General features: G+C 52.3%; 1 protein-coding gene across 5 annotated transcripts in view; it reads left to right on the top strand.

Annotated features, from left to right (window-relative positions):
• Positions 1-21,976, top strand: part of RAP1GAP (RAP1 GTPase activating protein) — a 109,029-nt gene extending 87,053 nt beyond the window's left edge. For 3 of the 5 annotated variants that reach the window (XM_074305967.1, XM_074305966.1, XM_074305968.1), the window contains 16 exons: positions 69-152; positions 658-758; positions 1,096-1,225; positions 2,531-2,686; positions 3,774-3,845; positions 4,396-4,482; positions 5,822-5,962; positions 7,270-7,401; positions 8,657-8,734; positions 10,277-10,386; positions 11,266-11,421; positions 14,148-14,271; positions 17,627-17,729; positions 19,616-19,728; positions 20,091-20,136; positions 20,448-21,976. In XM_074305967.1, the coding sequence (XP_074162068.1) occupies positions 69-152; positions 658-758; positions 1,096-1,225; positions 2,531-2,686; positions 3,774-3,845; positions 4,396-4,482; positions 5,822-5,962; positions 7,270-7,401; positions 8,657-8,734; positions 10,277-10,386; positions 11,266-11,421; positions 14,148-14,271; positions 17,627-17,729; positions 19,616-19,728; positions 20,091-20,099 (1,596 nt within the window). In that variant the 3' untranslated portion in view covers positions 20,100-20,136; positions 20,448-21,976. The remainder of the gene's footprint in view (positions 1-68; positions 153-657; positions 759-1,095; positions 1,226-2,530; positions 2,687-3,773; positions 3,846-4,395; positions 4,483-5,821; positions 5,963-7,269; positions 7,402-8,656; positions 8,735-10,276; positions 10,387-11,265; positions 11,422-14,147; positions 14,272-17,626; positions 17,730-19,615; positions 19,729-20,090; positions 20,137-20,447) is intronic. The other 2 variants (XM_074305970.1, XM_074305965.1) reach the window with 1 other exon arrangement.
• Positions 21,977-22,743: the final 767 nt, after the last annotated feature.

Consider the following 22,743-nt stretch of genomic DNA (forward strand, 5'->3'; position numbering starts at 1 on the left):
GAGCAAAGGCGATGACCCTGGCAAGTGTGCCAGCTGGAGAACACACACTGACTGTCTGCTTTTCCCAGGCCTCCCGCCTCATCGTCACCTTTGATGAACATGTCATCAGCAATAACTTCAAGTTTGGGGTCATTTACCAGAAACTCGGGCAGGTGGGCCTCCCTGGACTTTGCTGAATCAACCTCCCGCCAATACCTGGGGGGACCCACCCTCACCACCCCCCAGGGCAGGTGACCAACCCAGAGACTCCAGGATTCTCCAGCTGCTGGGTCCGTCCCATCGCCTCCCACCTTAGATCATAGACAGTGAGAGCCAGAAAGGACCTTGGGCGTCATCCCGCCCACCTGCCCCCTCTTTTATAGACGAGGCTAATGACTTGCCCAAGGTCACACAGCGAGTCATTGAGAGAGCTGGGACTAGAGTCTAGACCTCCCAGCTCGGAGCCCATGCTCCTGCTCTGGTAAATGGCGCGCTCCCACTTTCCCTGGGGGTTCCGTGGAGCTCCCGGTCGGGTTGGGGTGCCCAGAGAGCTCCAGGCTTACCCAGCCCAGCTCCTCTGATGTGGGGGGACGCTGGCTCTGTGGTGGGGGGAGGGCAGGAGGAAGGATGCTGCCCTGGGGGGGGTGGCCCCACAACCCCAGCCCCCTGTCCCCGCAGACCTCAGAGGAGGAGCTGTTCAGTACCAATGAGGAGAGCCCCGCTTTTGTGGAGTTCCTAGAATTCCTGGGTCAGAAGGTCAAACTACAGGACTTTAAGGGGTAAGTCATCCTGGGGCTGTCTCTTAATTCACTCTGTGACCAAGGGTGAGTAAATTCTCTCTGTCTCTTCGTCTCTAAAATGAACAGATCAGACCAGCTCATCTCTAATATCCTTTCTGGATGCAACATTCTATGATTCTTGGGAAAAGACAATGGAGGTGGGGAGCTGGGCAGTGGGTGCGGATGGGGGGCAGAGTGAAAGAGTCATTCTTCAAAAACGGGAGGGGGTCTCAGGGAGTGAAGCCCCTCCACTCCGACCTGGTGGGGTTCGGAGGGCTGCGAGCCAGGCTCACTCTGGGTGCAGCTAAGTCTCTGCGGTGGTGTCTCCGGATGGCAGGTTTCGGGGCGGCCTGGATGTGACTCACGGGCAGACCGGGACAGAGTCCGTCTACTGCAACTTTCGAAACAAAGAGATTATGTTCCACGTGTCCACCAAACTGCCCTACACGGAGGGGGACGCCCAACAGGTAAAACCCGGCCCTTCCACCTCACTCTTCCTATGGATCGTTGTCATATTTCTAGGCATTTTACAATCAGGACAATTGGATTAGTTTGCAGAAAAATAAAATGAGCACTGTTTTTTTGTTTTTATTAAAACTTTTTTTTTCAAAACATATGCATGGATAATTTAATAATTATTAATTAATAATATAATTAATAATGTTATATATATAATAATTAATTAAAATTTTTTTGAGGCAATTGGAGTTAAGTGACTTGCTCAGGGTCACACAGCTAGGAACTGTTAAGTATCTGAGATTTGAACTCGGGTCCTCCAGACTTCAGGGCCGGTGCTCCATCCGCTGCGCCACCCAGCTGCCCCACATGGATAATTTTCAACATTCACCCTTGTAAAACCTTGTATTTCAAATTTTTTCTCCCTTTCCTTCCCCTCAGCCCCTCCTACACAGCAAGTTATCCAATATATATTAAACATGGAGCACTGTTTCTTTTTGAAAAACATCATCCGTGGAAAGTCATCCTGTTGATTTAGAAAGAGAAAAATAATGTTCTTTAACTTACTGAATAAACTTGTCAGCGACAGCTTTATTCTCTAGGCTTCTTCATTTGTGATTGAAAGGGGTAGAGCTCTGGTCTCCAAGTCCCCTTCAGGCCAAAATCTCTGTTCAAAGGGCCCTCCCAACCTTGACATCTTGGTTCTGTGGTTCTAGCATTCTGTGTTCTGAGGTTCCTTCTAGTCCTGATGTTTTCTGACCTGGTCCAGTGGAAAGAGCTTCGCACCTAGAATCAGATAATGTGTCCACTTATTAACAACGGGACTGTGGGCTCAGCAATAGTGGAGTGCAGCACTGTGCTCATTCAGGAAAACTTATGTTCAGATCTCACCTCTGACCTTTACAAATTAAGTCTGACGGAGAGCTTTCTCCTACTGGAGTTCCCACATAACCACATCGCCTTTGTACATTATTATTGTGTGTATTTAAGTATTATTAGTTTGCTCATAAAGTGATCATATTTGGGATATGTTGAGAGTTGAAAAAAATAAGGAAAAAAATTTAGAGAGATTTTTCCCTCTTCTAGTTTCTTGAGAAAATCAAAAATGTTCTCAGGAAAGAAAATTATCCCATGTTGAATTTTGTTTCCTGTGCTTCTTGTCCCACTCCCAAAATTTAAATTTCTTACATCAAATCCCTAAATGCTCAGGAATTACGGACCATCTCCCACAGTCCTTAGGAGCCTGGGGCTGGAGGAGGGTCCCTCTCTTTGTCCCAAGGTTCCCAACTGAGGGGCTTTGGGGGCCTTGTGCTCAGTTACAGAGGAAACGGCACATCGGGAATGACATCGTGGCTGTGGTCTTCCAGGATGAGAACACGCCCTTTGTGCCTGACATGATTGCTTCCAACTTCCTACATGCCTATGTAGTGGTGCAGGCGGAGGATGCCGGCCCCGATGGGCCCTTTTACAAGGTGAGGGGGCTCCACGAGGGGCTCAGCCCTCTGCCCACAGTCCTGGGTTAGGGCAGGGACAGATGAGACCAGGTGCCAGCCCTGGCTCAGGCACTTACTTTCTGTGTGACTTTGGGTAAGTCACAGGCCTTGTTTTTCCAAAGTACGGACTGAAAGGATTGGTGTAGGTGAGCACTAAGCTCTGACTCCCAGCTCTGACCTCCCGGGTTCTAAGGGCCCTCCCAGCTCTGACCTCCCGGGTTCTAAGGGCCCTCCCAGCTCTGACCTCCCGGGTTCTAAGGGCCCTCCCAGCTCTGACATCCCGGGTTCTAAGGGCCCTCCCAGCTCTGACCTCCCGGGTTCTAAGGGCCCTCCCAGCTCTGACCTCCCGGGTTCTAAGGGCCCTCCCAGCTCCGACCTCCCGGGTTCTAAGGGCCCTCCCAGCTCCGACCTCCCGGGTTCTAAGGGCCCTCCCAGCTCCGACCTCCCGGGTTCTAAGGGCCCTCCCAGCTCTGACCTCCCGGGTTCTAAGGGCCCTCCCAGCTCTGACCTCCCGGGTTCTAAGGGCCCTCCCATCTCTGACCTCCTGGGTTCTAAGGGCCCTCCCAGCTCTGACCTCCTGGGTTCTAAGGGCCCTCCCAGCTCTGACCTCCTGGGTTCTAAGGGCCCTCCCAGCTCTGACCTCCTGGGTTCTAAGGGCCCTCCCAGCTCTGACCTCCTGGGTTCTAAGGGCCGTTCTAGCTTTGACATTTCTATTTTCTAGGAACCCTCCCAGCTCTAATATCGTTTAATATTCAGTGTTCTTTAATATTCTAAGATTTCCCCAGCAGATACCATGTGGTTCTGCAGTTCCTTCATGCTTTTGCCCTATAAGGTTTCCTCAGCTCCCAGCCTGCCCTTCTCAACCCTCAATATGAGGAACATATTCCTGCCTGCCCCAAGAGGGAAAGGAGGGAATACAAGCCTTTCACCATCTTCACGGCCCCCCAAACCCCTCTAATTCACTGTTGGTTGAGCTAATCTCATGTCCCTATTCCAAGGAGTCCTGAGGGAGTGAAAGAAAATGATGGGGAGGGGGCCTAGAATGAATGGCTGCTCTCCCCTCCAGGTGTCGGTTACTGCCAGGGATGACGTGCCCTTCTTCGGGCCCCCACTTCCGGACCCGGCCGTCTTCAGGAAGGTGAGGAGGACACGAGTGTTCTACTTTGTGTCCCCTTTCTCCTCTCCTTCCTGCCCCCCCATTAGGTGGTTGTGAGTGTGTATGTGTGTTGGGGGCCGACCCCCACATCTCTCTGCCCCTGTACCAGGCCCAGGACTTTCCCTGACAATGGGGCAGGTGAAGGAGCTATGGGAGCTCCCCCCTAGGGAGATTTCCGGGTACTTTTTTGGATTCTGTGGATCCTAAGATCTCTTACCATTATGAATCCTGAAGATCTGGGCTCTGTGTATCCAGGAGACCAGAGGGGGGTGGGGCACGTCCCTAGCCTGCCCTGGAGCATCACCTTCAGCTCCCTGACGGGCTCCCGGGGCCATGCATCCCTTGCTCCGCTCCTCCTTCTCTCCCCTTCCTTTCAGTCTCCGTACCTGGTTCTCTCTCCTGCCCACGTGGCCCCTCTCACCATTCCCCTCCGCCCCCCAGTCTCCATGGAAAGAGTTCCCCGTTCTGCTCGGGTAACCAATCTCCTCTCTCTCTCTTTCCCTCCCGCCCTTCCACCCCGTGGGGTCCGCAGGGCCCCGAATTCCAGGAATTCCTGCTGACAAAGCTGATAAATGCAGAGTACGCCTGCTACAAGGCGGAAAAGTTCGCCAAACTGGAGGTGAGAGGCCTGGGTCCACCCCTGGGCTGGGCCAGGACAGAGGAGCCCCACCGGGGGGGTGGAGGGGGGAGCTGAGGCATCGGGACTGAGCATGCTGGAAGGGGGAGGCCTGGGGAGAGAAGGGGCAGGGTTTGTGAGGGAAGCGATGAGAGGCCCGGTGCAGAAAGGATTTCTGCATGTGGGACCAGGACCTGCCATGTGCGGGAGAAATTGAGGCAAAGCTTGGGGGCCCTCAGCTGAGCCCCAGACTCGGCCTCTGGGCCCTGGATCCATCCCGAAGCCACGCCTGCTCCGCACAGATTGTACAAGATGTCTGGGGAGCCCCAGCCTCACTCCCCTTCCCCCTCCTAGACCACTCACTTCACCCTCTCCCCGCCCTTCTCGTGGGCCTGGCCCGTGCTAGGGTCCTTCCAAACCGTGGTCGGGAAGGCTGGACAGGTCCTCAGGAGGCCGAGGCCGGCCGGACTGCAAGTGTACTAAGATTGAACTGAGGAACTAATAGTGTGCTGCTTGGCAAAAGGGAGCCACTGAAGGTTCTTCAGGGGGGGAGTAACCTGGTAAGAAATCGTGCTTACAAAGCCACGGATTACAAAGCCCTTCTCTCATTTGGGCCTCGGGTAAGCCAGACTCACCAGGCTAAGGAGACATGTCCAAGACCACAGCAGCTGGTGGCGGAACTGGGGGTGGAAGCCGGGGCCCTGGGCTCCAGAACCAAGGGCTTCCTACCTCACTGCCCTGTGGGAGGATGGTCAGACCATAGACATCTCAGCTAAGCAACCATTAAGCACTAGCTGTGTGCACAACATAAGGAAGGTGCATTTTGGAGGGATTTCCCGGGAGCTGGCTTCCCGATGCCCCTTCCTATCAAAACTGCTTCCTGGGAAAGATCCGACAAATCCACGGGCACCAAGAGCTTGTGAGGAGCTGGGAAACCCTGGCAAGCTTGAGGGTCTCTCCTCGGGGTGTTTGCGTTTTTACTGGAGCAAAGAAAAAAAACGATACCATTGACGGCCAGACCTGGGATCAGATCTCCACCCCACCCCCACCCCCACCTAGCTGTGTGATCTCGGGCAGAGAAGTTACCCTGGGCCTCTGTTTCCTCCCATGTAAATGCTCAGGCCGGATGAGGTTCCCTGAAGTCCCTCCTGGCTGTGGAATCTCAAGCTTCAAGGGGTAATGGGCGGATGCAGGCTTTTTTGAAGAAGGGGCAGAGGGAGCAAGCAGGCCATGCTCCCCCCCCCCAATCTGGCTTCAGAGACCTTGGTCTAGTCTATGGGAAGACGAAGGGCGAGTCCCCCAGGGCACTCTTCCCCAGTGACCCCCCCATCCTTCTCCACAGGAGCGCACCCGGGCTGCCCTCCTGGAGACCCTCTATGAGGAGCTGCACATTCACAGCCAGTCCATGATGGGCTTGGGGGGAGATGAGGACAAGATGGAGAATGGCGGAGGGGGCAGTGGCGGCTTCTTTGAGTCTTTCAAGGTAAAGTGCCTGGGGCTTATGGACAGGACCTGAGGGCAGTGCCTGGGAGACTGGGGGGGGATGCGGGGGGCCAGGGGAGGGTCTGTGGTGGGGGGTGAAGCCTGTGGCTTAGGAGCAGAACCAGGGATCTGAGACTCGGAAGCCCTTAGCACATCTGGGGCCTCGGCTGCTGTAACAGTTTGAACAACATTCAGGACCCCATTCCTTCCCAGCCCTGATCTCACCTCGTTCCTTTAGGGGGAGGAACCTCAAAACAGAAAAAGATGTCAGAGCTGGGAGGGCCCTTAGAACCCAGGAGGTCAGAGCCGGGAGGGCCCTTAGAACCCGGGAGGTCAGAGCTGGGAGGGCCCTTAGAACCCAGAGGTCAGAGCTGAGAGGGCCCTTAGAACCCGGGAGGTCAGAGCTGGGAGGGCCCTTAGAACCCAGGAGGTCAGAGCTGGGAGGGCCCTTAGAACCCAGGAGGTCAGAGCTGGGAGGGCCCTTAGAACCCGGGAGGTCAGAGCTGGGAGGGCCCTTAGAACCCGGGAGGTCAGAGCTGGGAGGGCCCTTAGAACCCGGGAGGTCAGAGCTGGGAGGGCCCTTAGAACCCAGGAGGTCAGAGCTGGGAGGGCCCTTAGAACCCAGGAGGTCAGAGCTGGGAGGGCCCTTAGAACCCAGGAGGTCAGAGCTGGGAGGGCCCTTAGAACCCAGGAGGTCAGAGCTGGGAGGGCCCTTAGAACCCAGGAGGTCAGAGCTGGGAGGGCCCTTAGAACCCAGGAGGTCAGAGCTGGGAGGGCCCTTAGAACCCGGGAGGTCAGAGCTGGGAGGGCCCTTAGAACCCGGGAGGTCAGAGCTGGGAGGGCCCTTTGAACCCGGGAGGTCAGAGCTGGGAGGGCCCTTGGAACCCGGGAGGTCAGAGCTGGAAGGGCCCTTGGAACCCGGGAGGTCAGAGCTGGGAGGGCCCTTAGAACCCAGGAGGTCAGAGCTGGAAGGGCCCTTGGAACCCGGGAGGTCAGAGCTGGGAGGGCCCTTAGAACCCGGGAGGTCAGAGCTGGGAGGGCCCTTTGAACCCGGGAGGTCAGAGCTGGGAGGGCCCTTGGAACCCGGGAGGTCAGAGCTGGAAGGGCCCTTAGAACCCGGGAGGTCAGAGCTGGGAGGGCCCTTAGAACCCGGGAGGTCAGAGCTGGGAGGGCCCTTGGAACCCGGGAGGTCAGAGGTGGGGGGGGGGGCGCTTTCCTGACTGCCCGAGCTGGGCTTTTTCTCCCAAGCTGTCAGCCCTTCTGTTCTTTCTCCCCCTCCCTGGGTGATGCCCCTGTCTCTGTCCCCAGCGCGTGATCCGGAGTCGCAGCCAGTCTATGGACGCCATGGGCCTCAGCAACAAAAAGGCCAGCACCGTGTCCACCAGCCACAGTGGGAGCTTTGGCCCCAACAACCCTGACTTGGTGAAAGCAGCTGGCATAGTGAGTGCTCCCTGAGCCGTGCACCTTCCCAGGCCCTGAGTATTCCCCTCTCCTTCCTCCCTCTTCCTCCCGTTCCCCTTCCTTTCCCTTTCCTCCCCCTTCCCTCTCCCTTTCTTTTCTTCCCTCCCCATTCCCAGTCCTTTTTCCTCCCTCATCCTTCCTTTCCTTTTTTTTCCCCTCACTCCACCTCCCCTCCTCCCTATTCCACCTTCCAGGCTGGGCTGCCCTCTCCAGCTAACCAGCTTCCTCTCTCCATCTTGATCCCCTCCCTGGTGTCCGTCCCCTCCCCATCGGGGGCAGGTTTTCCTCCCTGGGCCTGTGGGGCCTATTGCCCATAACACGGAGCTGGGAGAGAGGAAGAGGGCCCAAAAATCAGCAAGCAGAAAAGCTCTGCCCACTTAGGACGGGCACCGGCCATGCCCCCCCATGCAATAGCTTCTTCCCTAGTTCAAGAAAGCCACGGCAGAAAAGTCCTGGCACCTTTTCCTATGCCAGTGTTTCCCCAGGCCTTCTGGCCCTGCCCCCTTGGCTGCCCCTTCCAAAGGACCCTTTGTCACCATGCCCTTTGGAAATTCCTCTGGCTTTGCCCACTGAAAGCTCCATCACGGAGGGCTGGGAAGGAAGCACCCACATCCCTTCTAGCCCATGGCCCAGACAGCTTCCTGGCAACCCAAGCTCTGGGTACCAGAGGAGACTTTGGGCTTGGGTCCTTGGCCACAGGGGGCTCCCCCTTTCTCCCCTGGGGGTCCAGGGAGTGGCGGCTTGGCCTGGACCTCTGGGGTACTGCTGCAAGAAGATGCCCCGCTTCATCCCTGCCCAGCCACTGTCTTCCACATCCCAAGCTGCTTGGAGCCTCCCCCACTCTCAGCGGAAGCCCCTGTGAAAGGCCCTAGTCCAGCCCCCCATTAGCCGGGATGGGGGAGCCCGAGGGCACTGGGGCCAGGCCTGGGCAGCCTTTGGGGCAGTAACCAAACCATGTTTTTTTTTTGTTTTTTTTGTTTTGTTTTGTTTTGTTTGTTTGTTTTGTTTTGTTTTTCTTTTTTTTTTTTTTGTTCTATTTCTGCATGATTTTCTCTTTTCTTCTCTCTCATCTCTTTCCTTCCTCCCTGTCTTCTCTTTTTCTCTTTACCTATCCCTTTTTCTCTCTTCTTTCTCCCCTTTCCCCCCTTCTTGCTCTCCTCCATTCTCTCCTCCTTTCTCGCCTCTTTCTCCTCTCCATCCCCGGCTCTCTCTATCTCCTCTGCCCGCTTGCCAGTCATTGCTTATCCCGGGGAAAAACTCCAGTAGATTCGGACGTCGGGGCAGCGCCATAGGCATAGGAACCATAGAAGAGGTTGTCGTACCCGGTGCTGCCGCCACCTCCGCGGCTGGGCCGGCTGCTGGCTCTTGCATGTAGCTCTCTTGTTTGTGGGGGACGGAGGCCGTATTGGGGATGGGCCCTGCTGCTCCCTCTTGCTGCTCCCAAGAGGTGGGGGCGGCTGGCACTCCCTCATTGCCAGGGCCTCTTGAGGTGAGCGGGCTTGGGGGTGCCAGCTGGGCACAACTCACCAGAGGCCTGGAGAGAAGGCCGGACCTCTAGGCCAGGGGACGGCCTGCTCTTATTAGTCTCGATTGAGTTCTGGTCCCTGGGCCTGCCTGCCTGGGCAAGCCGCAGTGTCCCAGAGACCGGCTCCCCCAATATTGCCTCCAGCTCTCCTGGGGACACTGCCCGTGCCCGGCCTGTCCCTGCTGCCCCGCCAGCCTGGGTGCCTGCGGCCACAACCTGCTGCTCCCTGCTCCTGCCTCCCATCCTCCCAGAGCATGAGCTGCCCAGGCCCCCACTCCTGGCCCCTCTCTGCCCTCCCTCTTCCCACTTTGCCCTGGATGCCCCTCCAGCATGGTATCTCTACAAGAGGGAGAAAGGCTCCTGGCAGTGGGCACCAAAGCCTGGTGTGGGCAATGTTGGCAAGTGTCCCGGCCCAAGGTCCCTGCCCTTCACCTCTCCCCCGCCCCCTGATACGGCCTGACTCTTTCCTGGGGTCCGATGTGGGAGGGGGAGCACAGCACTGATCCCCGTCTCCCTCAGCACGGTTCTTGCACATTGACCTCGTCTGTCTGTCTGTCCATCAGCCCGCCTGTCCTGCGTCCCTCTGGCCGGAAGGTGCCAGGGGGGCAGGGCCGGGGGCTGGGGAAGAACGGGAGAGAGCGGACTCTGTTTTTCAGCTCTGGGGCGGAGGGGCTGGGCTGGGAGGAGGCAGACAGGGAGGGCACTGCCAGCTCTCTTCCCCAGCCCGCCTCTTGGAGGTGTTGGGGAAGAGAGGGCAAAGTGGTACAGGTGAGGGGGGGTGGAACACCCCATCTCCCAATCCAGGATTCACCCCTTCTTGGTCTCTCTCTGTGTCTCTCTTACTCCAGAAAGAGAACTAGGAGTCAGAAGGCCTTGGTTTTGACCATCGCTCTGTCCTTCTTTTGAGCCTCAGTGTTCCCATCTGTAAAGTGGGGTTCTCTGGTTGAGTGCCTTGGGAGGGGCATCAGGACCCTGGATCAAACCCCACCTTTGACATTTACCAGTCTTGGGCAAAATGAGTGTTTTCTGAGTTCTAAAATGAGGGGGTTTGAACCAAGTGGTCTCTGTGCCAAGATTCTTCTCTCCCTCTTTCAAAGAAGGGTTTGTCCAGGTCTCTCGGTCCCACGCCCCCAGGGTCCGTCCCATTCAGAATCCTGGACCCTGGGGAGTCCTTCCCCTTTGCCAGCACGGCCCAGCAGAATCTTTGATCCCTACCCTGGGCGAGGGGCCACGGGCCCGGGGCAGGGAGGGGGAGCCGGATGCTGACCCTGGCCCAGCCAGCATTTGGGGAGCCCAGGGCAGATCCTGAGCCCGGCCTTCTCTCTGCAGTCACTGATTGTTCCCGGGAAGAGCCCCACCAGGAAGAAGTCGGGCCCCTTCGGCTCACGCCGGAGCAGCGCCATTGGCATTGAGAACATCCAGGAGGTGCAGGAGAAGAGGTGGGTGCTTCCCTCACCCTCCCCGCCTCCCCCGGTGCCCGTAGCGACCTCACCTTCTGGTTCGGGAGTCAGGAAGCCCGGCGGACTTCCCTCCCTTCTGAAATGGGGGTGTTTGCCTTCTGACCCGACAGGGTTGTGAGATAAATCATAAAGCGTCTTATGAGCATGAACCATCACGATCACTTGTTCTAGCTCCCCGATCTTGTCCTGGGATCCTAGGTGTAGAGCTAGAAAGGATCCCAGAGTTCATGCATCCCTCCTGTTGGGGTCATCCCATTCTTGTTTTAGAGAGCAGGAAACTGAGTCCCAACCTCACACGTAGAAGCAGCTGGATTTGGACATAGATTTTTCCACTCTAAATCCATCATTTTCCATTGCACCTTACTGTCTTCCCTTTCCCCTTCCCCCCTTCTGCTTTCCCTCCCTCTTCCTCCCCTTACCATCCTCCATCCTCCTAGAGGAATCTTCCAAGTACTACGAGCCCCTCCCCCTCCATGTCATCCTCCATCCTCTCAGAGGGATCTTCCAGGTACTATAAGCTCCTCCCTCCCTCTCTGTACAATCCTGCATCCTCCCAGAGGGATGTTACAGGAATCATAAGCTCGTCCATCTTCTCCAGGATTAGAGCCCTTGCTCCTCCCCCTCCCCATTTAAACCTTTGAAGAGCCAGAAAGGGACAGTGAAGTTGCTTTCATAAAGCCCCGCCCCCCAACTTCTCAGCACCCCTTCTTATGGCATCTGCAGCCAGACCCAGCTTGGGGTGGGGGTGGAGCAGGGGCCCGAGATCAGCAACCTCAGTTTGGCTCAGGTACAGGAAGTACGTCCCAGAGCAGGTGCCCCTGTAGCTCTCCCCATTCACGTTGCCTCTCCTCATGCCAGACCTGATGCTGAATCGCCCCGCTGTCCCCGGGTGCCCCGAAGAGAGAGCCCCCCTGCTGGCCAGAAGACCCCAGACAGCGGACATGTCTCTCAGGAGCCCAAGTCGGAGAATTCGTCCAATCAAAGCTCCCCAGAGATGCCCACCACCAAAAACAGGTTGGTGCCCGTACAAGTTTGGATATTGCCAGGCTGGGGAGGGGATTTCCCTCATAGACTCACGGAAGCTTTGATCTGGGGGGCCCCTCAGGAGCGATGGAGTCCGCCTCCTTCCTGGGGAGCCATCTCTTCTCCAGACTTCCCACCAAAATGGTAATTCACACCTTTGCTTAAAGACCTCCACGAGAGAGAACCAGAACTTTGCTTTTGGACCCCTCTCTCTGTTGAGAAGCTTTTCCTTCCCTGGAATTGCAAGCTGCCCTCTCCATAGATCTCCCCCTACTATGTCCCTAGTTCTGGGCCCAACTGAAAAAGTCTGCTCCCCCACCCCAACATAAGCCCCCTGCACAGTGGAAGGCAGCTCTTGCGGTCCTCGAGCATCTCCTCTCCTGCCAGTCAAACACACCCAGCAGGTCCTTTAGCCAATCAGTGTGACCGCTGGCTCCCGACTGACACAGGAGCTCTAGGTATGGTCCCCCAAAGCAGAGGATGGGGAGGGGGGCTCTCACTTTTCTCTGCCTCCAAGTTAGACCTCTCTTACAGCAGTCACAAATTACACAAGCATATTTGCCCGCTATCTCACTCTCTTGGCTCACATCGAGCTTACAGTCCATTAAAACCAGATTTGATTTTTATTTTTCAGACAATCAGGGTTAGGTGACTTGCCCAACATCATAGATAGTGAGTGTCTGAGGTTAGTCCTCCCGACTCCAGAGCTGGTGCTCTATCCACTGCACCACTTAGCCACCCCTAACACCAGATTGATTTACTTCTTTGGCGAGGCAGTCAGGGTTAAGCGGCTTGCACACAGATAAAAAATATTGAGTGCTTGGGGTCAGATTTGAATTCAGATCTTCATGATTCCAGAGTCAGTGCTCTATCACTGTTCCAACTTCCTACCCTAAAAACCAGGTCTTTTACTTTTTTTTTTCCAACTTTTAAAAATTTCTTCTACTACTCCTGTCCCTTCACTAGAACTATTCTGCATAGGACAGTTTTATAAAGGAAAAAGAAGGAAAAAAATCCTCTCTCAATATTGATAAACAACAGATTTGGGGGGGTTGTTTTCTTATTCAATTTCCAATTTTTGTTTTTTTGGATTATTTAATCCATTTACATGTAAAGTTATAAGTTAGGTTCATATTTTTATCCTTGTTTCTAATAAGGCTTTCTTTTTCTAACTGGGATTTTTTTTTTAAAACATACTCTGTTAAGGTATTGTTTAAGTTATTTTTGCTTAATCTATTTTAAGGAAACCCTGTTTTATAGATTCTCTTAATTTTATCCTTAAATTCTCCCTTGTGTTAAATGGTCAAAGGATATGCACAGGCAGTAAAACCGGATCTTTTTCAATATAAAAATTGTCTAAACGTGCCCTCTCCATCCTATACTTGCAAACTTGACTTTAAAATGTCAGGCTTTACATTTTTCCCTTTTGAATTTCATCTTTTTGTTGTTGCTGCTGTTTAGCTGTATCCAATTCTCCCCATTTGGGGTTTTCTTCCCAAAGATACTGGAGTGGTTTGCCATTTCCTTCTCCAGCTCATTTTACAGATGAGCAAACTGAGGCAAACTGGATTAAGTGACTTACCTAGGGTCACACAGCTAATAGCAACTGAGGCTGAACTTGATCTCAGGTCCTTGTGACTCCATGATCAGCTTTCTATCTATTAGATCAAGCCCACTTCAGCTAGGACCAGGGGCCACTAAATTATATTTAATAATCCCCCCTGGCTGTGTATAACTTAGTTAAAATTTTTAATATCTCTCTTCTACTGTGTATTTATTTATTAAATATTTCGCTTACACTTGAATCTGATTCGGGCCACACGGGGCCTGTTGCGGATCATGTGTTTGACGCCTCTGCTCCATCCTTAAGATCCGCCTCTGTTGTCCGTTATTTCAGCTCTCCCTCCCAGCTTTGGGTCCCTGTTAAGCATAACATCTCTGCCTTTCACAGGTTAATAACAAATGTTCAACAGCACAGGGCCCGCGGCTGATCCCGGGCCCTCCCTGGCTGCCTCTTGTCAGGCTGACGCTGAGTGCTGATGACTGCTCTGAACCTGGTCATTCAGCTGTTTCTGACTCTTTCTCACTGGGTTCTCCTTTGTCCACCCATCCACGAGAACAGCAGTGACACTTGATCAGAGGCTTTATCCGCAGCATTTCTCACATAGGTGACTTTGGCTACCTCTCCCTGACAGAGAAAGGAATTCAGAGATGACGCCCGAGGGCTCTCTGCACTTCTCCCTTATCTTTCTGGACATTTCACCACTCATCTACTGAAGGATCTGTTGTAGGAAGTCAGCTTCACTAGCCTGTAGTTAGAAACTTATTTTCTTTCTGTTTTAGAAAATCAGGATTCCCCCTTGGGATCCTATTGAATTTTCTACCTCGGGCACAGTAGACCATTGCTTTCCCCCCTAGGGAAAACGACACCTGAATCTTCCTGATTTCTAATTTCTGCTTCAGAATCTATTTTTCCTGGTAGCAAGGGCCTGAATTACCCCGGACTGGGACAACTACAGCCATTTGGGGGGAGGGGAGGACTAAGATTTTTACTGGATCCCTCACAGGGAGCACTCACTTTGGCTTAAGCAGATAGGAGGGAAATGAGGAAAAAGGGAGGGCTTGGGAAGTGGGATCTTGGTGGAGGATGGGTGGGACAGGGCCCGACCAGGCTTTACATGGGAGAACACTGACAGTCCCCGAATGTGTGTTGGCAGGGCAGAGATGGCCATCCAGAAAGCTGAGGCGCTGAAGGATTTCTCGCGGTCATCCTCCAGTGCCAGCAGCTTCGCCAGTGTGGTAGAAGAGACAGAAGGTGCCAATGAAGATGACATAGGCATGGTAACCATGGGGATTTGGGCGCTGCCCCTCACGGGGAGGGGGTCCTGTCCCAACATTGATGTGTGCTTCTCTGTGTCTTTGGGGGTCAATGGGAATGGATGTGTTCTGAAGGAGACCAGGGGGCTCCCCTTAATTACTTGGGATAATGCATACAGCCGAGGAGTGCCCTTTGTACTCCTGGGAGATGCTTAGGAGGGACTTTGGTGCTCTCGGTCAAGATAGGTGGGAGTGCACGTCATAAAAGAGAGTGTCCTTGTGGGCAGACTCATGTCCCCACACCTCTCAGCTATGAGCCCCTGCCCATTCATTCTCCTCATTTCTCATGGCCATTCCCTCTTCTGTCCCCACTGTATCACCTTGGTGTATCACCTTCCTGGCCTGTTACAGGAGCCTCCCAACATCTTCCTGCCTCCCCTCCTCTCTCTTCCCCTCTCTTCCTTCTCTCCCCTTCCTTCCCTTTCCCACTTTCTTCTCTCCTCTCCTCCTTTCCCCTTTTCTTCCTTCCTTTTCCCCCCTCTCTTCTCTTTCTGTCTCTCTCTATTACCCATTCCTTCCTTCCTTCTTCTCTCACTCTATTTCCCTTCTAATCTGTCCTTTATTCCACAGCCAAAATGATTTCTCACTGAATTGGTCACTTTGCTCTTCTGCTCCAAAATCTTTCAGAGTAAATGTTAGAATCCTTTGCCTGGCATTCGAGGTTCTGTGGAATCAGATGCTGCTGTCCCTTTCCAGCCTCATTTCATATTTCTCCTATCTATGAATTGTAATCTCTAATTAGTCTGGCCAACTCTGCTCATGCCCTTTGCGTTCTTTACCTTTGTTTGAGCTGTTCCTGATTATTGCCCTCTCTTTTTTCCTGTTTAATTTCTCTCTCTCTTTTAAAGTCCAGCTTAAGGACCATTTCCCTCTGGGAATTCCATCCAGATCTCCCATCAGTAATGAAGGATTCCTGCAGATTTCACCTAGCAGTCTGCTCTGCCTCCTCTTAGCCCTCTTTCCTGGATCCAAACCCTCCGGAGGCCATGGGCATTAGGGGGGAATGCTATATTTGAGGTCAGAGGAGATGTAGCTTTATTCCTCCTACTGTAGACTTGATCATAAACACCACTGAGAGTATTTGTGTTGCTGCTTTCTCTGATTAAGCTGTGAGCTTTAGGAGGGCAGCTGTCCCACTGATGCCATATAGGCGGGACATCTCCTCCCAGCTTGCCTGCTTCTTTGGCCCTCAGTTTCCTCATCTGTAATAGCTAATTTGTCTATAGCCCTTGAAAGTTTGCAAAGCGCCATATGTAAATTATCCGAATATCTCATCTGAAAATGAAGGAGTTGCCTAGAGGGTCTCTGAAGCCTCTTTAGGCTGTAAATCTAGAATCCTGGGACTTTATTTTTATAGGGAACTTCCAATAAGGAAAGTCCTTCATCTAATACACCCATCCTTGAACTTTGAGGTTTATGAAGTTGCCCAAGATCCTGAAAGTGAAAGTGTTTGTCCATTGTCACACAGCCAGGGGTGGGTCTTGATTCCAAGGGTCTTCCTGTTACTGAGACAGCTCTTTATCAGCTGGGCCACGTTGCCACTTACATAGAATATAGCTGAAGCAGAGTGGTCAGCAGTTAAGTCAATGCTAGCCACGCTGGTGACCCACCCTTCTTGTCCCCATAAAATCGGGTGATGAGGCTGGTGAATTGAACTCCCTAAGTGAGCACCAACCAGTTACCCAAGGCGGGTCCAGCCAGCCCAGGTCAGAACCGAAGCAGGTCAAAGTAGCTGCATCAAAGCCCATGAGTTGCCCTGAACTTCTGGGAGAAATAAAAAGACTCATGTCTGGAAAGGAAAGAAGAAAAGAGAAGAAATGTGTGCTGAATGAGTGAATTCTCAATTAATTGAATGAAAGATATTCTGGGGTCTGGGAGCATCTCCCTGTGGTCATGAGAATCTTATTGTGTGACTGGGAGACATTTGTACCATCTGAAACTGAAGGAGTGCCTGGGGCCCCATCTTTATATGACTAAGATATAGCCCAGTCATGGAGACATGGAACCTTTATCACTGAGATGCCACGTGTGTGATGCGGAGGGAGAGTCTGAAAAGAGGACTGGATTTATTCAGAAGGTCCAAGTTCGAATCCCAGTTCTATTGCTTTTAGCTATGGGAGTTGGGATAAATCATTCAACCTCCCTAGGGCTCAGCAGGTTAGATAAAGTGCTGGGCTCGGAGTCAGGAAAACCTGAGATCAAATTCTACACGTACTAGCTGTGTGACCCTGAGCAGATCACTTCACATGTTTTCTCATTTCCTCATCAGTAAAATGAACTGGAGAAGGAAATGGCAAATCGTTCTAGTGTCTCTGACATGAAAACCTGAAATGAAGTCACAAATAGTGGAATAGGTCTGAAAGCGACTAAAGAACAACAAAAGAACTCAGTCTCCCCATATGTAAGATGAGGATGTTAAAATGGATAGATACTAGGATCTCTTCATGATTTAAATCTGACTCCATTGATTTAGAATAGAGAGAGACTAGGATCTCTTCATGCTTTAAATCTGACTCCATTGATTTAGAATAGAGAGAGACTAGGATCTCTTCATGCTTTAAATCTGACTCCATTAATTTAGAATAGAGAGAGACTAGGATCTCTTCATGCTTTAAATCTGACTTAATTTAGAATAGAGAGAGACTAGGATCTCTTCATGCTTTAAATCTGACTTAATTTAGAATAGAGACTAGGATCTCTTCATGCTTTAAATCTGACTATGTTGATTTAGAATAGAGAGAGACTAGGATCTCTTCATGCTTTAAATCTGACTCCATTGATTTAGAATAGAGAGAGACTAGGATCTCTTCATGCTTTAAATCTGACTCCATTGATTTAGAATAGAGAGAGACTAGGATCTCTTCATGCTTTAAATCTGACTTAATTTAGAATAGAGAGAGACTAGGATCTCTTCATGCTTTAAATCTGACTTAATTTAGAATAGAGAGAGACTAGGATCTCTTCATGCTTTAAATCTGACTTAATTTAGAATAGAGAGAGACTAGGATCTCTTCATGCTTTAAATCTGACTCCGTTGATTTAGAATAGAGAGAGACTAGGATCTCTTCATGCTTTAAATCTGACTCCGTTGATTTAGAATAGAGAGAGACTAGGACCCCTTCAAGTTTTAAATCTCATAATCATGTGAACAGAGAGACTCCTGGGCTGGCCAGAGCTGGGAGGTAGGAACCAGGAGAAGGCAGTTGTCTCCCTCTGCTGACTACTGCTGGTAGGACAGGGATGTTGGGCCTGCAAAGGTCCAAGTGGAACTGGAGTGCAACAACTGAAAGACTGTACCCCTCTGTCTGTGACCCTCCAGGAAAGTGTGTCCTCCTCTGGGATGCCAAATAAGAGAGACTCCTTCATCTACAGTACTTGGCTGGAGGACAGCGTCAGTACTACCAGTGGGGGAAGCTCACCAGGTACCATCCCACTCTTCCCCTTCCTCCCCATGGGGGGAGGGGGGAGCTGATCCCTGGTGGGGGGGAGGGACAGAACTGACCCCTGGTGGGGGGAGGGGCAGAACTAACCCCTGGTGGAAGGAGGGGCAGAGCTAAACCCTAGTGAGAGGGAGGGACAGAGCTGAACCCTGGTGTGTGGGGGAACTCATTCTCCATAACAAACCTTGGGGTCCCTGCCACTCCAAGCTTCCCAAAGCCTGGCTCCATCCCTGGGTCTGCTTGGGGCTGAGGGGCCAAGGCAGTGTCAGGTCAGTGTCTCTGCTCTGCTACTCACTTAAATGGGTGACCTTAAGCAAGATGTTTTTCATCTGTAAAATGGAGGAATTGGATGCAGTTGTTTTAAAAAATATTTTATTTTTTTCCCAATTACATGTAAAAAATTTTAACATTCTTTTTTTTTAATTTTTGAGTTCTATCCCTCCCTCCTCTCTTCTCTCCCTTTTCACCTGCCTGAGACAGTTAACAATCTGATACAGGTTATCCATGTGCAATCCCTATTAGTCATTTTGTGGAAGAAATCTCAAAACAAGAAAGAAAAAATATTTGTTTCAGTCCGTATTCATACGGTATCAGTTCTTTCTCTGGAAGTCCTGGACAACAGTTCTCATTATGAGTCTTTTGGGACTGCCTTGGATCATTTTATTGCTGAGGAGAACTAAGTTATTCATAGTTCTTCATCATACAATATTTGCTGTTACCATGTTCAGTGTAATTCTAGTTCTGCTCACGTCAGTCTGCATCAGTTTGTAAGTCTTTCCAGGTTTTTCTGAAATCATCCTGCTCATCATTTCTTTTTTGTTTGTTTGTTTTTGTTGTTGTTTGTTTTTTGCTGAGACAATTGGGGTTAAATGACTTGCCCAGGGCCACACAGCTAGGAAGTCTTAAGTGTCTAAGACCAGATTTGAATTCAGGTCCTCCTGACTTCAGGGCTGGGGCTCTATCTACTGCGCCATCTAGCTGTCCTCCAGCTCATCATTTTTTTATAGCACACTAGTATTCCATTCCAAGTATATACCATAGCTTGTTCAGCCATTCCCCTCCATATCCTATTCTTAGCTACCACTAAGACTGCTGCTATAAATATTTTTGTACAATAGGTTTTCCCCCATTGGAGGAGTCTCTTTGGTATACAGACCTGGTAGTGATATTACTGGATTAGAGTATGCAGTTTTACAGCCCTTTGGGCATAATTCCAAATTGTTCTTCAGAATGCTTCACACCTCCGCCAATGGTACATTAGTGTGCTAGTTTCCTCCTATCCCCTCCAACATTTACATCTTCCTTTCCTGTCATATCGGCCAATCTGGTAGGTGTGAGATGGCACCTCAAAGTTGTTTTAATTTGCATTTCTCCAATCAAAAGTAATTTAGAATATTTTTCATATCACTCTATGATTTCTTTTTCTGAAAATTGTTCATATCATTTGATTACTTATCAATTGGGAAATGACTTGGGTTCTTTCTTATAAATTCGGCTTGGTTTTCTTTAGATAAACATGAAATGAAGCCTTTATCAGAGATATTTGCTGTTAAAAAAAATAAATAAATTCTCTCCCTCCTCGTTTTCTGCTTTCCTTATAATTTTTGATTGCATTGATTTTGTTTATGCAAAAACTTTTCAATTTTACATAATCAAAATTAGACATTTTATATTTTACACTGCTCTTTCCATTTTGTTTGGTCCTGATGTAGTAATCTTTTAAGGATGCTTTCAGCTCTCAAATCCTGATTTTTGTTTCTTGCTAGCCAGTCACACCACGGAACTGTTTTAGTGTCAGAGCTGTAGCCCCTCTTCCCACCGGCAATGACCAACTCCTGTCCCTTCTTTTAACCTCTGCCCCTGCCCAGGCCCCTCTCGGTCACCACAGCCAGATGCCAGGAAATCCGGGGACCCAGCCTGTCCAGAGATTAAGATCCAGCTGGAGGCACCCGAGCAGCAGCAGCAGCACACGCCCCACCTGGTGAGCCGCAAGGGGCCCTGGGGAGGGAGACAGGGATACTCGGGACTGGCTCAGGGAGGGACACAGTGGTCTAGAATTTAGACCAAGGTAGAGTGACCTCTTCTCCCACCCCTGACCCAGACCATTAGACAGAACTAGTAGTCGGTTTGTTCTGGGCGCCCTTCTTTCTAGGTTCAGAGGACATTGTTCCCCACCCCCCATACCTGACAGCTGATTACTAAGTGGAAAGGGCTTTATCTCTGGATGTTCTAGGGGTTCTTGGGGGTCTAGGACAAGGATCTGGGCTCATTGAATGACTCAGTATCTTCTTTTTCCCCTGCCTGCCATCTGTCCATCCTGTTGACCTTTCTCTATGTGTGCAGGGCTGCTAGCCCTTCCAGCCAGGCCTCCATGGATAGGACATCCCAGGTTAGTCTCTGCTCAGGGAGGGGGAGTGAGAAGCTGGGACTGGTTTGGGCTGTGCTCACACAGAGGGCACAGGGCCACAGAAAGGCCCAGTTAGTGTGGATGGAGGGTTCAGTTCCTCCCACGCTGGTACTTGAGCTTCGCTGAGGGCAAGCCCAGAGGGAGGCCTCCCCCTTGGACATCAGCCAGGCGGGCAGCAGGCTTCATGGGCAGGTGGCTGCCCACAGTCACCTCCAGGCCCTGCCCCCACCACATGAGGCTCTCTCCCTGCTGACCCTTCCTTCCCAAAGTCCCTTCTCCTTCTCTGCCCACAGAGCCCTCGGCAGAAGCACAAGCTGAGATCGCTGCTGCAGAGCAGAGATGGCGACTCTGCCTTTCTCGCCACGGCCAGCCTCCCCGACTGGTCCCTTTGCTCTTTTTGTGCCCTCCCCTTGCCTAGGACCACAGCTCTGCAGGGCGGAGCTTCCTGGGTCTCAGGGCCAGGCCAGGACGCCGGGGTCCCTCTGTGCCCCCCTGAATGTACAGGGCTCCCATGAGCTGCCTGCCCCTGCCCCAAGAAAGCTGTGGGCATTGTGCCTGCCAAGAGGTACAGTGCTCACCCAGAAGGCTAGCAGCCCTGTCGAGGACCCCTGGCACAGCCTGAACAGGTTGCTGCCAGAACTTCCAGCCTGAGCCCTTGCCCTGCTTCCTTGCACCCTCTGGGGATGACCCAGATCCCTGCCCATCTCAGAAGAAACCTAGGCTGGCACCTTTCTGGGTTGGGCACCTTCTGGGGCATCACTGTACACAGCCGCTCCTGCCACGGTTCAAGACATCTCTAGGGCTGGCAGGATGCTCTGGCAGAGTGGAAGAAGCCCTGGCCTGGGCCCAGCCCCAGTCTCCCTCCTGCTCTCTCCTAGCTATGTGAGCCACGTCATTTCTCTCCAAGCTTCAGTTTCCTCGTTAGAGTAAAGGGGACCCAGACTAGATGGTCTCCCGCCTCTTTTCCAGTTCCAGAATCCTGTTATTTCGGAGCCTGCTGAGACAGGAAGCTTGTAGCTTGTAGCCGGTCTCCCCGCCCCTTCTTCTTCCTCCCGCGTGATGCCCAGAGCAGGTGCCCCCCTCCCCCCTCCATCCAGGACTGCAGGCTGCCCAATCTTGCCCGTTATTGACACGCCAGGCTGTCAGTCAGGGGCCTCTACCTCGTGGGCCCTGTTCAGGCCACCAGGTTGAGGGGAGCCGAATTAGGTGTACTCGCTGGGCCTCCTCCCCAGACCCTCTCTTCTGCTTCAGCCCCTGCCCACGGAGGCAGGCAGTACTCTGTGTCCCTCCTTGGACCGGCCCCTCAGTCCCTTCCCGTGGTGGAGAGACTGGCATTCTGGCTCGCCGAAGGAGTCGATGGGCCCCCCCTGAGACTCCAGCTATCTAGTTTTCACTCTCCCCATCAGTCTCCCCAGTTCCTTACCTCTGGTGTCTCCAGCACCGGGAGAGGTGGCAGCCTGATGCCCTTCCCCCAGCTCCAACCCCACCCCCTGCCCATGAGGCTGGCAGGCTGGGCCAAGGCTGTGAACACTTGGCACGGGGAGGGCTGGTTTCCGGTGCTGCCTATGGTCGTGGCACCTACAGCTGGGGAAATGGGAGGTTGTTCCCATCCTCCTCGCCCCCTCCTCTGGCCCATGGGGGCTTCCGGAAGTCGGGGTGATGGTGGAGCTACTGTATGTCCATGTTGTGTGTGTTTGTCTGTGTTTTTTAAGGCCTCGGACCCAGGCCCGATGCCCAAACCAAACACTTGTTTCTGAGACCGCAGTTGTGTGTGTATCAGTGACAGGTGTACAAAATAAAGTTATATTTATCACTATTGTAACCTGAGCCTGGCTTAACCTTTCACCTTCCTGTTAATGAGATGGGGGACTGAGGCTCCAAAGGAGGTGCAGCTAGGAAGTTCAATGGATTTGGAGTCAGAAGAAATGAGTTATTATTCCATCAAGCCATGTCCTAGTTGGTCACTAACCAAGTCCTGGTCCTGGCTGGTCCACTAACCAAGTCTTTGTCCTGGTTGGTGCACTAACCAAGTCCTTGTCCTGGCTGGGTCACTAACTAAGTCCTTGTCCTGTCTGATTGTTAACCAAGTCCTGGTCCTGGCTGGTCCGCTAACCAAGTCCTGGTCCTGGCTGGGATAAGTCCCTGTCCTGGCTGGTCTGCTAACCAAATCCTTGGCCTGACTAGTCATTAAGTCCTGGGCCTGGCTGGTCTGCTAACCAAGTCCTGGTCCTGGCTGGGCTGCTAACCAAGGCCTTGTCCTGGCTGGTCTGCTAACCAAATCCTGGTCCTGGCTGGGCTGCTAACCAAGACCTTATCCTGGCTGGTCTGCTAACCAAATCCTTGGCCTGGCTGGTCATTAAGTCCTGGTCCTGGCTGGTCCGCTAACCAAGTCCTTGTCCTGACTGGTCACTAACCAAGTCCTGGTCCTAGCTGGGATAAGTCCCTGTCCTGGCTGGTCTGCTAACCAAATCCTTGGCCTGGCTGGTCATTAAATCCTGGTCCTGGCTGGTCTGCTAATCAAGTCCTGGTCCTGGCTGGTCACTAACCAAGTCCTTGTGCTGGTTGGGTTGCTAATCAAATCCTGGTCCT

Source organism: Sminthopsis crassicaudata, chromosome 3 (genome assembly GCF_048593235.1).
Source record: "Sminthopsis crassicaudata isolate SCR6 chromosome 3, ASM4859323v1, whole genome shotgun sequence".
In the NCBI taxonomy this organism is placed as follows: domain Eukaryota; kingdom Metazoa; phylum Chordata; class Mammalia; order Dasyuromorphia; family Dasyuridae; genus Sminthopsis; species Sminthopsis crassicaudata.